The following is a 16,936-nucleotide window of genomic DNA, read 5'->3' on the forward strand; positions in this document are numbered from 1 at the left end:
CAACTCACCGACATTTGAAATGTTTATGCAGAAAGAAAAGTAGCACAATATTTTTTTTATTTCAAAATTTACATTTAATTTTGCTGAGAGCTTTTTCATTACTTTGTGGCACCACTGATATTCGTTCATCTTCACTCTGGGGTTCTGCAAGGTGCTGTAAGATCCGTAGACCCCCATTTCCAAAGCAATGATATGGGTGCTGCCTTGAATTGGTGGCCGTTGAATCAGTGACCACCTACAACTCTCAAACAGACCCATAATGAGTCATGCTAGATTTCCCATTGGGAACTGGGTTTATCTGGTACGACTGGTGAAGGTATTGCTAAATTGTACATATTGGTTTTTAGTAGTAGATTGGTTTTAGTTCACTGTTGCTACATATAGGTACTTGCCTGTGGGCTTATCCAACCAATGCTGTTTTCTGAAAATAACTGAAACGTCCTCTGAAATCTTTGCCAATATTTAGCTCTGGGAAGCTAATCCCCAGAGTGGACAATTTTGAGTATCTGGGGGTTAGATTTGAATCGAATTTTGGGGGTTAAGTGCATGTCGATAAGCAGCCCACAAGATGTAAACAGGCTATTGGTGGGGTTGATAGAGCTTTGAGTCTGTTTAAAACAAGCCAATTGAGCTTGTGCTCAAAGTTTATAATGGCAAAGCCACCTTTGTTCCTAGTTATGGTATGGAGTTGTGGGGATATGGCAAGATTGAGCACATTCAGGTGGTGGAGAACACCTTTTTTAAGAGTATATTGGGGCTTCCTACGTCGGCCCCTAATTTTGTGGTGCACCAGGAACTGGGCTGCTGGTTTCTTGGTGATCTGCATCCTAGCATGTACGTCACTGGCTTAGAGTTTGGAGGAATAGTAAAGCCATTTTGACTCATGAGCTAATTAAATATCTGGTACCCAAGGACCCCCATTTGATGATCCCCTGGTTAAAACCTCACTGATGGACATGGATGGGACTCATTGTTTTTACATGGTAGATCTTATATCTTTTAATGGTGTAAAATGTGTGAAAGCCAGTGTACTTTAGTCTATTAGAGACAAGAGAGATTCATTGGAGATCATGAGGCCTGATAACAGGAAACACACGATTATTATTTTGTATTTGTATTTTATTAGGATTTATATAGCGCTTAAATCCAAAGCGCTTTACATGAGGACAAAAGAATACATAACAAGCATAAGCAACAAAGAAACAGGTATCAGAAAACAGTACTTAGAACAATTTACATGACCAGTAAGGTATTACATTACTGGAACGGGACCGAGGTGAGGGAGGTAGTAAAAATGTAGGAAGCGGTATAGGACCAACGTGAAGGAGATAGCTCAGGTATTATGATGGGGATTGGAGGAGGTAAGACTTGAGAGAAGTGCGGAAGGAGGTGTAGGAGGAGATGGAGCATATGGGGAGGGGAAGACGGTTCCAGTGGAAAGGGGCGAGAAGTTGAAAAGATCTGAGGCGGGATGGGGCACAGGGCAGGGGAGGAGAGGTGAGAAGGATTATGCCCCCAGGTCTCCAGAAGTATCTGTGTTGGGATCAGAATGCTTCTCAGTGTATTTTTTATCACAAGGGCACATTTTAATTGTATTCACTTATAAGCAGTGGTGGCGGGCTGGTAGAAGGGGAAAGAGGACCAATCATGTGTATTGTGTGATGCGGCTATCTTTTATTGTTTTGTCCCACATTCTCATCCAATAGAGAGCATACATGAAAATTAGCAATGGTGCTTTGTTTTTGTCTTTTTGTTCTGGTGGCCTATCCCTGCCTCTTGTCTATGACATCAGGGCACTGCCTTTTATGACAAAAAGAGAATAATTATCGATTGTTTGAGAGATATATAATTTCATAAAGCACTAAGTTAACAGACATGCACTAAATGTAGCAATTGCCTGTAAACCCTAATTGGAGAATTTAGAAAGACATATCTTTAACAAAAGTCTATATATTATTGGTTTCTGTTGTGCAAGTGCAATTATTCGCTGTAGTTTCCATTGATATTTTTGTTGTTAATATTTGTGTTGTTGCTTCTATTATAATAAAGCAGTTTGCATTGGATGCCTTTCTTGTCCTTCACAGCCTCACTTCATTGCTGGTTCAAACATATGGAACAGTTTCCAGGATGAGATTGTACTGCTCAGTGTTCTCAGCAATATGACGGCAAACCTCCAGCCATTCCTGGGAATCCATGAAGAGCTCTTTCCTGCCCAGGTCCTACAACCGCTTCTTGATGGAATTACTGTGAAAAGCGACGAGGAACGGAAAATGGAGAATAGTGGTACTCACACTAGACATTTTATCCTTTTGCTGTTTTTAAAATAGTCATAGTCAAAAGCATATTATAACTCCCTTGCAATTCTTTCCCATGTATTTTGTGTTCCAGAAAAACAACTTTCAATGGTCTGTTAAAGACCTTCACGTTAGCTATATATCTCCTGCGCAATGTGGATCAGTTTCCCAGTGACAGCAAATCACGAAAATGCCAGGGGTAGTAGAAGAGACATAGTATGCCAACTGATGTCACCGGAATGAAAGTTATATGATGACAAAGTGGGAAATTACAAGTGGATGTAAAATATCAACTTAAATATTTACATTAATAATAAAATAACCAATTGTTTTTTATTTATTTATTTTTGCATTTTTAAAGCATTCACACAGCCCGCGGGCATCGAGGCGCTGTTACAGGAGTTGGTTTTTTTTTTGTTGCGTAATTGTTTTTTTTTTGTATTAGTTGCGTATTTTCAACGCGCTTAAATACCCAGAGGTTTCTAAGCCGGATCCGGGGATGGAACCTGTGTTGCTTCGTGTTGTCTTGCTTTTAAGGCGAACACGTTGCCGCTGAGCTATCCTCCGGGGTGAATTGTTGCTAATTGAGGCCAAAAATAAAACGTTCTTACCTGGGATCATATTTTAAGTTGGCTACTACCAGACTATGCCATGGATGGGGCAATGATGTGACCCGTTTACACACAGAAAACATTTGTCCGGGGGCACTGCCTTCATATGCCACTGCAGCTGCAAATGGGCAGTTACTGTAACCTTATACCAGGTGTATCCTCCCACGCAAAGGGTCATCATTTCAAGCTGAGCTCAGCCGCACACTCCGAAGTATTGCTGTGATATGTGAAGTGTTTCTTTCTATATGATGATACTGCCCTTTTATGCCTGTTACAGCTTCACATGCTTAATGTGTAAGAAATAGCCTACCGATCCAGGTGTTACCTTAAATGGACATATGCTACCATCATGTGCCAGGGGCAAGGAAAATGCTATGCAATGTCAGTTAATGCTTCTCATGCATGGTACAGTCACCAAATATAAAGTACAGGCTCACATGTCGAGTTGCTGTCATCCCTTCAAATGTCTAGTAATGCCAACTGGTGCATCTTACTGCCACACATGCATGGTTTTCAGGGTGTTGAAGGAAGAGACTGACACACAGGTGGCATGTTTTGGCCAAATACTTGTATTTGTATGAAAAAAGAAGACACATCTATCCCTAACCCTAACAGGGGGTTCTCTGCCTCAACTAAACACTAAGGAACTGTCAGCATGTCCGTAAATAATAATGTCCAGTGTCCAAAATCCTACTTCTAGTCCTTAAGCTTCAAAATAGCACGAAGTCTTCTTGGTCGAGAGGAATGGCGCCCTTCTTCTGGACAAACAAAGTTCTACACAGCAGGGAGAATGTCTCCCTTCCCCTGGCCTTTCTCACGCTGGTTTTGGCAGTTCAACGAAATAGGGATAATGTCTCCATTACCCTGGCCTTTCTCAGGCTGGTTTTCACAGTTCAACAAAGTAGGGGGAATGTCACCATTCCCCTGGCCTTTCTCGGGCTTTCTTTTGAGCCTCTCCAGCGGCTCCGTTGCACAGACCTGGTGCTCTCCCCAGTCAGGCACTGCCACAAAGAAGACTCACATCTGAGGCATTCCTCCTCAGTTAGCGATGGGTCTCCGACCCTGTATTTATCAAACTGGATTTCTGCCAGTATTGCTGGTATACTTCCCTGCCCTGCCAGGTATACTGTGTGCCCACTTTTGGGTCCTCGACCCCATCACAAATGTTTCTGGTATTTGGGACCCAGACCCCTTCACTTAGGCTTTTCCTTCTCTCGTTCGGATCCCAGACCCCTTTACAATACTCTTGGGTCCCAGATCCCTTTTGGCTTTCTTTCTCCTGGTCAGGTCCAAACCCCTTCATGGACCCAGGCAGCCCCTGTACCTTGTTGTCGGGCTCCCGACCCTAGGCGTCGGTCTCAGGCTTCTCCAAAACTCCAGACGGCTTTCCTCCACTTCCTTCTGTTTGTACGCTGTCTCTGACTGCTCTGTTGTACTTCTCCGAAGTCAGGTTGCGCGTCTTGGTTTGACAGCGTCGTACAGCATTCTCTCACGTCTGGACCACCTTCTCCATCTTGTCTCGGTCTATAGGGATCATCAGAGTTTCACCGTCAGCATCCCGATCAGCAACATTGTCTTCAAATTCTCCATCTACAGGTATTGTGACTTCGCTCGAAGTGCTTCCAGGGAGGCACTGATCCTAATATTAGTCCATCTTCTATTTGTAAGCAGTCTCCCTTGAAGAACTAGTCTGTTCATTAAAGTTGCTTTGAGGCTTCTTCATAACTCCAAGCCTCTTCTTTGTCTCAGTATGTTGTAATGAATGTCCAATGGGGTCAACCCTACTCTTCCTTGTCCATGTACTAGAGGTATTATTGGTTTGACACAAATACATGGGAGAGGTTGCAGGATTAGAGGAAGGTAAGGACAAAGGTGGGTACAGGTTGGGAATACTGCGTCTGCCCATGATGTCCTCCCTGTATCACAGAGGAAGGAGGAATCCCTCCCCATAAATTCCTCCCACTGAATACCACCCCCAGGGGGACTATCGGTTAGCAGCCTTACCTTCCTGACCTCATGAAAACTGTCTCCCCCTCAGGGAGAAGGGATGACATCATAGTATTAGTCAAAATGGTCTAATCGCCATTTTGTGTCAGATTATTTAATCATATGCCAAGTGCAGCTTCAAATGCCCCAGTACAGAAATCCCCTTCGTGATAATGCCTCATTTGGATGGTATGGTCACCATGTGTGAGAAAACATTTCGCTCATGCAATTGCTGTCATGATATGCCACCCCTTGCCCATATACAGCCATTGGGAAGCTGCCAAGGGCTAGAGGAGGGAAAGTGGTGGAAATTCCTGAAAGTAAAAACAGTTTGAGGGGATTGGGTCCTCCGACGTATTCCATATCTATGACATGTAATCACCACAGCTGTGCTGCTTCGGAAACTTTTTTCTGCGTCCTGCATCGATGACGTAGATGCGCCGCCGTCGAGGACCTCCTGCGACGTCCGACGTCATCCGATGTGATAAGTAGGACGCACGACGCCCGTAGCCTCCGTTCCGTTTTTTCCGCTAACGTGTTGCTTCGTGAATCTCGGTTAACGCCTCAACTCTTTGGAGTTCTGTTCTTCTCGGTTCTTCGAACCTGTTCGTTTTTGTGAAATCCTTCGTGTGAAGATGTCTTCTACTTCGTCTTCGACCCCGCGTCCGGGCTTCAAGAAGTGCAGGGAGTGTGGGTCCAAGATGTCAGTGACGGACTCGCACGACGCCTGCCTCTGGTGCCTCGGGGAGGCCCACGACACGGATGACTGTATCGACTGCCAGTCGCTCACGTCCAAAGCCTTACGCGAATGTAAGCAGAAGTTGTCGGTAGGTCGGGTGTCCAAGCCCCGTAAGTCGAAGTCTGCGGGGCTTTCGACAGATGATTCGAGAGGTGACTCTCCGCGTCATCGTCGGAAGTCTCGTGGGTCTCCTTCTAGGAGTCGGTCTCGACACTCCTCAGCCTCTTCGAGGCATTCTCAGAAGCGCCGACCGCGGTCGTTTTCCAGGTCCTCTTCGGAGGACTCTGCCCGGCACGTCGCTTACCCCACCAGCCGTGCGACGCTGGAGGAATGGGCTTCCTTCGGGAAGAAAATGCTGGCGATTCTCGAGTCGCAGGGTACTAAGCCGTCTGCGCCCCCGAGTGGGGTCGTCGTGAGAGGTCGAGAGACACTGCTCGCAAGAGTGGTTGGCACGAGTCACGGGAGAGGTCCTGTTCGTACAAGGAGACTCGTTCTCGACGTACCCGTTCCAGGTCCCGGTCCTCGACGCGTTCGAGACCGTGTGCACCTGTGAGGTCTTCGAGGAAGACATCGACGTCTGAGGCGTCGAGGGCATCGACAGGCTTTCTCGAGGCTCTGGCTCCGAGGAAGTCGTCAAAGCCGTCGACGCTCAGGTCGTCGAAGGACACGCTCGAGGCTACGGCTTCGAGGGCTGTGTCGACGCCGCCGATGCTGGCGGTGCTGCATCTGACGTCGACGCCGATCCTCTCGGCGCCGATGCCTGTTCTCTCGACGCCGGCGCGAATTCATTCCACGCCATCAACGCCTTTCGTGTCGGAGGTACCCCGTGGCACGGGGGAATCCCCTAGGAAGGCTCTGGCTAAGAGCAAGCACTCTCGGGTGCCTTCTTTTCGCCACCTGGAATATATTTCAGAGGCGGATGAGGATTTTGATGGCCTGGGTCCTAGTCAGGTTCCCGATGAAATTGTCTCGGGCCATAGTCAGTTTGACGATTTGAGGCAGTCACTGCATGATGCCAGTGGACTGGACACCTCTCCGGAGGTGGAGTTTTGTGGGCCTGAGCCTGGCTGTCATGCCGATTCCTCGTACCGGCGCCTTATGGCTAGGGTTTCTGAGTACTTGGGATGGTCTGCTCCCCCAGGGGAGTTTGTGCAGGATGATCTCACAGACATCCTTGATGTTGGTCCCCCAACTGACCCGGTACTGCCGTTCCATATGGCTTTACAGAGAAGGGTGGCGGCGGCTTGGACTGCTCCGGAGAGTCTCCCGGCGGTGGGCAGGTCCTTGTCGCGAAAATACCGTTCAGCCAGTAGCGACCCCTGCTACTTGACCAGGCACCCCATTCCGGAGAGTTTGGTGGTGCAGGCGGCCATGGCCCCGGCAAAGCAGGCGTCGTACCCTACCATCCCTCCTGATAGGGATGACAAACGTTTTGATGGCTGGGCGAAGAAAGTGTTTTCTTCTGATGGTATGGCGCTTCAGGCGGCCAACTCCATTTGTGCCTTGTCTCGTTTCACACACACTCTGTGGAACTGTGTTGCGTTAGCGGTTGAACATATTCCCGAAGGGGACTAACGGGATGGTTTCCTTGCTATGGTCCAGGATGGTAAGGATGCCATGTGTGAGTCCGTTCAGTCGGGTTTGGACTTAGCTGAATGCGTCAGTAGGTCCATGGCGGTGAGCACCGTGATACGCAGGTTTGCGTGGTTGCAGAAGTCCGGGTTTGCTCCTAATGTGCAGTCCCGGCTCCTCAACATGCCCTTTGACGGTGAACACCTTTTTGGCAGCGAGGCTGACGAGAGCCTTGAGAGGTTGCAGACCTCAAAAGCTGCAGCGAAGTCGTTGGGCGCTGCAGTTCGCCAACCTCCGCCTTTTCGTCCTAGGGGACAGCAGTGGAGGGGTGGTTCCTTTCGCTATTACTCGTCCTTCAGTAAAGCGAGAGGAGTTGGCAGTCAAAGAGGCCAACGCAGGGGTACCAGAGGTGGACGACAGCGTACCCGTGGTGCCAAGGCCGCTCGGGCAGTTGCCTCTTTGCCCTCAGGTAACGCCGCAGCCGCTCCCACTCAGTCATGAGGCCATGTCCCATGGTTCGCCGGTTGGGGGAAGGCTGGCGCAGCATCTTGTAGAGTGGCAAGCCATTACTTCAGATGTGTGGGTTCTGGAGATCATAGCCCACGGCTACTGTCTTCCCTTTCGGCACAGGCCTCGCGACAATCCACCGGGGAACCTCTCTTTGCAGAGTCCGGATCCGCTCCTTGAGCAGGAAATTCAAGCCCTGCTGGAGAAGGGCGCCATAGAGCTGGTGCCTGTAGCGGAGAGGAACAAGGGATGGTATTCCCCATATTTTTTGATTTCGAAGAAAGACTGAGGATTGAGACCCATCATGGACTTGCGCGGTTTGAACAAACTCCTCAGAAAGGACAAGTTCAAGATGGTTACTCTCTCTCAAGTCCTCCAGGCCCTTCAGCTTTAGCATCCTTGAGGTGTCACTCGACCTCAAGGATGCTTACTTCCATGTGCCGATCCATCCCAAGCACAAGAAGTACCTGAGGTTCGCGGTTGGCGACTCGCACTTTCAGTTTCGCGTCCTGCCGTTCGGATTGACCTCCGCCCCGAGGGTTTTCACCAAGCTCATGGTGGTGGTGGCAGCGCATCTCAGGCAAGGGGGGATTCACGTCTACCCCTACCTGGACGATTGGTTGATCAGGGGGAGCTCTCCCGAGCAAGTCCTGGATCATCTGTACGTCACCTGCCACTCCCTTCACAGGCTGGGCTTCTCCCTCAATTTAAAGAAGTCCCATTTGACGCCAACACAGCGGCTCCAGTACATCGGAGCAGTGCTCGACACTTCCATGGGGCAGTGTTTTCCTCCCCAGGTGAGGGCTCTTCACATTCAGCAGATGGTGCACAAGTTTCAGCATGCCCAGACGCTCCCAGCGTTTGAGTTCTTGAGGTTGCTCGGCCTCATGGCATCCTGCATTCTTCTGGTGCCAGAGGCTCGCCTGCGGATGAGATCTTTGCAGTGGGCACTCAAGACGCAATGGTCGCAGTCCTCCGGCAGGATGTCGGACCCGATTCAGGTGCCGCCCTCGGTCGCCCGGGACCTTCTGTGGTGGGCCGTCGAAGGCAACTTGATGAAGGGGGCTCCATTTTGGCTTCCCTGGCCGGAGGTGACGATCGTGACGGATGCATCCCTCACGGGATGGGGAGCTCATGCCAACGGGCTGACAGTCAGCGGTCGTTGGTCTCCGTCGGAGTCCAGACTCCATATCAATCTGTTGGAGCTGAGGGCCGTCAGGCTAGCCCTGAAGGCTTTTCTGCCGACTGTGCGAGGAAAGAGTGTCCTGATCCTGACGGACAACACAGTGGCCATGCACTACCTCAACAAAAAGGGGGGGGGGCGGGCAGGGTCACTTCCTCTGTGCAGGAAGGCAATGCAGCTCGAGTTCTGGGCCATCCAGCAGGAAGTTTCGATCTCGGCAGTTCATCTGGCCGGAGACGAAAACGTGACGGTGGCCGCTTTGAGCAGGCAGAGCGCGATCTCTCACGAATGGGAGTTTGCTCAGGAGATTTTCCTGGAGATCTTCGCCCTTTGGGGGACCCCTCAAGTGGATCTCTTCGCCTCCAGTGTCAACAAGAAGTGCAAAAGGTTTTGCTCGCGGGAATTTCCTCCAAAAGGGGCCTTAGGAGACGCGTTCGTGGTGGAGTGGTCATTCCCGCTGCTGTACGCGTTTCCTCCAGTCCCCGTCATCCCGCAAGTGCTGCGGAGGTTACGGAAGTTTGGTTCCCGGATGATCCTCATTGTTCCGGCGTGGGCTCGGAGGACGTGGTACCCGGACCTTCTCGACTTGTCCATCTGCCCTCCACGTCGTCTTCCCTACCAAGACGATCTGCTCTCACGGGAAGGGGGTCAGGTTCTCCATCCAGAGGTCAGATCCCTCAACCTTCACGCTTGGCTTCTGAAAGGTTGAGGTATAAGGATTGGGACCTCCCTGAAGACGTGATGGAGGTGTTGCTTTCGGCCCGAAGGCCAGCAACAAAGTCTCTGTACCGTTGCCGTTGGCGTAAGTTCTGCGACTGGTGCAGAGTTCAGAATGTGGATCCTTTTGCATGTGACATCCCCATGGTTCTGTCCTTTTTACTTTCTTTGGCCCACAGGGGCTTGCAAGTGGGTACCATTAAAGGTTACCTGGCGGCGCTGTCCATCTTTAAACGCTCGTCTGAAGAGTGTTCTTACTTTAAAATCCCTTTAATTTCACAGTTTCTGAAAGGGCTCACTAATGTGTTCCCTCCGTCACCTTTCCTGGTGCCCGGTTGGGATTTAAACCTTGTTCTTAAGTTTCTTATGGGTGCTCCGTTTGAGCCTTTACATTCTTGCCCTTTGAGGCTGTTAACTCTGAAAACTGTGTTTTTAGTTGCGGTTACTTCCGCTCGCAGAGTGAGTGAGTTGCAGGCACTTTCAGTTAAGCCACCCTTCACTGTATTTCACAGGGACAGGGTTGTCCTTAGAGTTCGTCCTTGTTTTCTTCCGAAGGTAGTGACGGAATTTCATTTGGCCCAGAAGGTTGTTCTTCCGGCATTCTATCCTCCTCCGCATCCTGGTAAGGAAGAGGAGAGGCTCCATAGGCTTGATCCTAGGAGAGCTTTAAGCTTTTATGTTTCACGCATGTCTCGGGTCAGAGTGGACAATCAACTCTTTTTTGGTTACGCTGGAAAGCGTTTGGGGCAAGCTGTGACGAAACAGACTTTGTCTCGCTGGATTATTTTGGCCATCTCGGAGTGTTACCGCTTGGCGGGTAAGGACCCGCTGGCTTGCGGGCCCATTCTACCAGGGGTATGGCTGCATCTACTGCCCTGCAGAGGGGTGTTCCTATTCGCAACATCTGTGATGCAGCCACCTGGGCTTCAGTACATACATTTGTACGTCACTATTCCCTCGATTCCATCCGAGGACAGGATCTGGCCTTTGTCAAGGCGGTCCTTTGCTCTGCTATTTGATTGGCTATTCTAAATTTTGATTCTAAATTCTTTCCCTCCTCCTTGCTCTGGTACTGCTTTGGTAGTCTGTCATAGATATGGAATACGTCGGAGGACCCAATCCCCTCGAAGAACAAGTTACTTTTTTACCTGGTAACGTTCTTTCGATGGGATGGTCCTACGACGTATTCCATATCGCTCCTGCCCTGCCTTCCCCGCTGCAGAATTTCTTTTGCGATTGCAGCTTACGTTGCGCAAGGCTTCGTGTCTGACTGACAGTTGACTAATGTCACACGTTCTGGGGGAAAAAACTACAACTGAGGCTACGGGCGTCGTGCGTCCTACTTATCACATCGGATGACGTCGGACGTCGGAGGAGGTCCTCGACGGCGGCGCATCGAAGCCATCGACGCAGGACGCAGACGCCGAAAAATGTTTACGAAGCAGCACAGCTGTGGTGATTACATGTCATAGATATGGAATACGTCGTCGGACCATCCCATCGAAAGAACGTTACCAGGTAAGAAAGTAACTTGTTCTTCTTCATGGTGCTATCCCTGTGGTCATATGTAAATCTACTCTGATTAATCCTTGAATAACATGAATAATCTCTTCCCAGAATGAAAGCTTAGGACATCTCCAAGTATGTAACATAGCAACCCATTGCCCACCTTTCTGCCTCTATACCTTGAAGTCTCATCAGAATTAGTTCCTCTTACAAAGTCATCTTTGAGGGGCATGTAGGAGAATCTAAAATTCCTTGTGGTTGGGGGACAGGCCCCTTTCTGTAAAGTGTGCGGCTTGACGATCCTACGTGCTACGTGCCAACGTGCATGGTCCTTTCCTCAAACTGAATCGGAATTGGTCGGAATCAGACCGTTTGGCAGACGAGCAGAGCCGAGGTGAGCGAGTGAGGACTTGATCGATTTGATTTGGCAAGAGCTGAACAGAGCTCTGTCTGGGTTCTACACAGATGCATCACTCCGGCTGTAGACCTGTAACTCCGGCTTGACCCAATGTAATTTTTGGTGTTGCTGTGTGCAGCTGATGAGTGCGGTCTGCTGCTGTCGGAGCGACACCGGCAATGAAGCTGGTACTAGACTAATATTCTCAAACTCCCATATATAGCAAGAAATCAGACCACATGAGGAAGGCTATGCAAGCAGGAGAGATGATACAACACGAGGAGAGACAATTAAACCTGACACATCACAGTATGCAAACGGAGGAAGCTGTCTTACAAGTGTCGAGGATCCCACTATATTCAGAAATAGTGGGAAGGTCAATCACAAATGTAATACTTCCTCGAGGAATGCATTATCTGAATAATAAAGTCCACGTTACCTTCCAAAACTTGACATCAACGCTGGGGATACAGGGAAGCGGTAGAGGATGCAAACAATTAAGAGTGGATGGACAAATGAAACAACTTCCCTAGTCAAGACAAGCGCTGTAAGGCAAATACAAGGAACAAATACTAATGACATGATACTGGACCATTTCTTTGAGCGTTTGTGTAGCAACATGGAAGGGATTATGGAACGTACACACCGAGTGATGCCCAAAGGGGGTAACATCTCTAGGCAGCTACCTCAGGGGTATGGGAGGGAGGCAGTTCAACTTACGAGCACTCTGAACAGTACATTCCAAGCACCCGGAGGAGAGCATCCAAGGACAACAAACGGGCAGAGGCAAGCAATCGGTGAAAGCTGTTTTACACCTAAAAACATCACAATGAGAAGAGACTCCAACATAATGCAACAGATGGACACGTTGGGACCAGCATCCATATCTGCTTTGCATTTCGTGCTGGAGTCTCTGTTATGCCTGTACGACAATATCAAATAAACTGTCCAAGGAAACTCAGGGAAACTAGACCTACTGGAACAAGGAATGAAAGCACTGTTGGCAGATGGAAAGCAAGCAGCACACCCGGAGGCCCCCTTGCTCAAGGGGTGGGAGGAGATGCACCACATTACCCAAGAAGCACAAGGTTCACATGTGGAACCCACGTTGAGGATTGAAATTAGTACTGATGGCGAGAGATTGAACAGCGGGAATGGGAACACTCACAGGAAGAGGGCCCACCAGACTCTCCTTCGCCCTTATGTGAGCAGATGAACGCAAATAGCACAGAAGGGGCTGAACAGGAGAGGTCAACAAAAGAAACTCCCCTACAAGGAAGGGAAGACCTGGAGACAGCTTATCGAGAAGGATGGGTGAAGCAAAACAAACAAAAAAGAAAAATCAATAAAAGCTAAAGAAATCGAAGAACTTGCCGGCACCAAATGCCAACTAAAAAAATAAATCGGAACAATTTGTGGGTGCTCTCTCGCTGGCTGAAAGATACAGGTAATATCACGAATGCCAAGTCCCAAAAAAATGGAGTAGAGGACCAAGGAAAGGAAAAGGGACTGGGAAGAAAGAAAAAACAGTCTAAAGATAACTACTTACCTGGACTCACAAGAGAAGGATAAGAGTGATCAATCTAACCCTGTCCTTGATGAATATAAAATGGCCATGGAGACTACGAATGGGGAACAAACTCCACAGGAGACATCAACATCTATGGAATCAGTAGAGAGGGTGCGAACAACATCGGCAGAGGTTCACCAGGAACATGGAGTGGAACAGGTGGAGGGGAGAGAGAAATCTAATAAGAACAGTGGAGAGGTATCCTTGCAGAGGGAAAAAACGACAAATGAAACATTTCAAGGCGCGGAGATGGGATGGAGTGTGGACGGAAATGATAACATGAACAGGGGGAACATCATAAAAGGTTTCCAGGCTGTTTCACAATTAAGAGCATTGCGCTTAGAGGACATTCTGAGAGTGGCCTTCCCAAAAAAGGGGGTGGAAAGATCTGTATGCACCTTTGCCTCAAACCTCATTGCACAGTGGATCTGGAGCAACTGAGCACTAAACATTTACCCTGGAGGAACTGCTGACACAGGAGCAAGCAGACTTTTCTAAACCCTATTCAACCAACACAGAGTCTGCAAAGATCAACAGACACAATCCAGGGGTTACAAAGATTACCTGGGACTGGGGACGAATGGGCGTGGCTGGAAGTGTCCATAGAAATGTTTAGGAAAGTCAAACAAAGTCAGCGACAGCTTTGAAACAGATGACGTGAATATAATATTGTGGAACATCTGTGGATACTTCAAGTTAATAAACATCCCCTCCATGCCTTTCAAAGATGAAAACATCATGATCTTACAAGAGACAATGGCATTGGAGGATTTTGAGTTGTCCGGATTCAGTACATATTGCAAACATGCTACTCGCGGTGTCCATGGTCGACCAAAAGGGGGTCTGTCGGAGGTGGTTGATTTAGGATGGGAATGCAGCCATCACGAAATCAGGGTATCCTTCTTGGATATAATGGCTATTACATATCGAAACCCACACCAAACCTCCTGATTGTAATCATATATGGAAACCTGTCAAACAGTCACATTGGAAAGCTGCAGACTGCGTTAGCCAAACTCTTTGAGAAATGTCTAGGAAAAGCTAGGAACACGAATCTACTAGTAGCTGGAGACCTTAACGTAGCGTGTGGGTGGCAGGAGGGGGAAAAGTACACACTTCAAGGAGGAAACACCAGAACGAGAAGTAAACAGTTGGGGGAGTGTGGGGGGCCTTTGGAACTCTTTCATGGCAGAGTGGGAATTGTGGCCTTGTACAACAGGAGAACAAGAAAACATTCCATACATGGAAGAGGGGAGAACAAACTTCATGGATTGACCACATTTTTACCACCATAGAAAGAAGTGGAAATAACCTAACACGGGGGCAGGAGAGGGGAAGTGATCATCTGCCTATTAAGTACAAAATACCCATGCAAATGAAAAAGCACCACATGGAACCCGCGTTGGTTTACACTGAGTTAGCTAAAGGGGGAACGACTATTAGATCGAATACTAGAATAAAAAGGGTCTTTACAGAAATCTGGTCCCAAGAACTGGCACGAATGGAGAATAGGGATGTACAGCTCACAGTGTGGAACTACAATATTAAGCTAAAAGCATGTTTGGAACAACTATCCTAAAAAGAAAAATGGCACTCAATTAACTTACATAAAAATCCCTTTGACATTAGAATAAGGGAACTAAAAACAACAAAGAATACAAATTGGCCTTTGTAGAGCTACATTCTGCTTGCACACTCTATATCATAAAGAAAAGAGAAAGATAATTGTGCAACATAAAAGAGAATTAAAGTCAATCAAAAGAGAAACTAAGATCAGGAGAAACCAAGAAAAATATGTAAAAGAAAAATATGTAGCCCCAAAATATGAACTACCAACAGATCTAGGAAGTAGGGGGGATAACATAGGAAATTAGTGCCGATGGGACCGGAGTGCTGCGATATGGGCAATAGAAAGAGCAATGGGCTCTAGGGCCCCAGGCCCAGACAACATCCCTCCGGTGGTTGATTGTGGGCAAAGCTCCAACAAGCAGGGGTCTCTGTTACCAAGGTAAAAATGCTGGCTCTGTTACACACAAATACCTTGGTAAGAGTGAGGCTTGACAGGGGAGAGGCCACGACGGACCCTGTTCAGACACATGTGGGGTTAAGACAGGGATGCATGGTGGCTCCCACATTGTACAATTTGTACATGACAGATGTAGCAGAGATCTGGGATGGGGCAGGCACTAATCCAGTCAGACTAAGATCAGCAACACTTGACTGGATAGCCTTTGCCAATGATGTAGTGCTTTTTGATATTCCCTAGACCCCCCCTCCCCCGGGACTACTACGGAAACTGTCATGTTCCATATATATGCAGTCGAGAACAATCTTAAGGTAAATGGATCCAAATCAAGAGTGTGTATTCTCAATGAGGCAAAACCCAAAAACAATGAAATGGCAAGTGGGAGATGAGCCATTGGAGCGAATATCCGCCCTGACCTATTTGGGATACAAAGTTGGAAACCTCACATCCCTAGAGCAACAAAATATTTGGTCCACTACTCACAAAAATTAGGCTTGTATATGCGCAGTTATGCGCTTTTTGGCTGACTCCCCTGATTAGGTTTTACCTAATGCAAGTGGAGCCATCGATATTGTACGGGCTGGACATCAAGGTAAATGACCTAGGAAAATATTTAAATATAATCCAAGGTAAACTCTGGAAAGAGACCTTGAGGCTGGCAAAATCAGTACCAAATGCTGTGATACGGCACGAGTTTGGGTTAATCTCACTTGCTACTAGGGAAACATGGAGGAAACGTACTACGAACTATGCAAAATTGCTAAATCCTCGGTTGGATTCCCTGTATGAAAAATGGGGCAAAGCACAAACATTTACTTCGGGAACCTCAAAACACACTGAAGGCTGAGATGAGCAAACTATTAGGTGAAATCGGCTCATCAAGAGAGGAGCTGACAATCAAGCCAAAGTAAAGAGATGGGGGAAAACATCAGAAGAATTAGTAAAGTACAGTTTGTATAGGGAATATTAAAAACCGTGTACAAAAGGGAACAGGTTTCGAAATATCTGCTCATTTTCCCATGCCCAAGAAGGAGACTACTATACTTCTGTTTCGATTAAATCAAATGCCCACCCTTGAGAGAGTAGGAACCTGGAAAGGGTGTACAGAAAATAGAAGCTGTAGGCTATGTGGCACTGCCGAGCTCAAAGAAACCAAAAAACATCTGGTCATGGGCTGTGATGCCTTAAAGGAACAAAGGTTAAGATACCTAGATACATTGCATGAGTGTGAAGCCCTGTGGGTTAGATTGATGAGTGGACAAGCACAGAGTCTCATCCTAGGACTGTGCAATGTCCTATATAACATTTTTGAGAAGCTAGGAAAGGCAGCAGTGGAAGCAGAAACCCCCAAACTGGCTTAGTCTGCAATGGTGTAATTTGAACTGTATGTTTTCTCCACAGTGTTTTCTTTTTTGCCTGCATTCTTCTGCTTTTATATTCTCCTTTTAGAATCAATATTTGTAATTGTGCAACAAATGTAAAAGAATAGTTATTTCTAACTCTATATATCTTTTTATATATCTGATTTGTTTTTCTTTGAATGATTGTGAAAGAATCTCTTCAGTTTTTCATATTTTGTTATGTAAACAGCTAGGATTCAAAACGCAAATACATTTCTTTTTTTAAAGTGGTTCTGAAGGTGATCTATTTGGATCCGCAAAACCTCTCCCACCCAACCTCAAGTGTATAGGAAACCCAGTGGGGGTGACGCTCCAGGTGTGGAGACAAAGCAAGGGTGTTCAGTGGGAAATAAATGTCAGTTTGCAGACTGCAGCTTGCTGTGAATGGAATTACAGAAAGGAACCATCAGAGAGCCTGCAAGCTGGCT

The 16,936-nt window shown here is 47.6% G+C and overlaps 1 protein-coding gene across 2 annotated transcripts in view; it reads left to right on the plus strand.

Moving 5' to 3' along the window:
* CFAP206 (cilia and flagella associated protein 206) overlaps window positions 1-16,936 on the plus strand; it is a 901,100-nt gene that overhangs the window by 664,212 nt on the left and 219,952 nt on the right. For both annotated transcript variants that reach the window (XM_069606378.1, XM_069606379.1), the window contains exon 9: window positions 2,085-2,283. In XM_069606378.1, the coding sequence (XP_069462479.1) occupies window positions 2,085-2,283 (199 nt within the window). The remainder of the gene's footprint in view (window positions 1-2,084; window positions 2,284-16,936) is intronic.

This window comes from Ambystoma mexicanum, chromosome 4p (genome assembly GCF_040938575.1).
Source record: "Ambystoma mexicanum isolate Mex_15411 chromosome 4p, UKY_AmexF1_1, whole genome shotgun sequence".
Lineage (NCBI taxonomy): Eukaryota > Metazoa > Chordata > Amphibia > Caudata > Ambystomatidae > Ambystoma > Ambystoma mexicanum.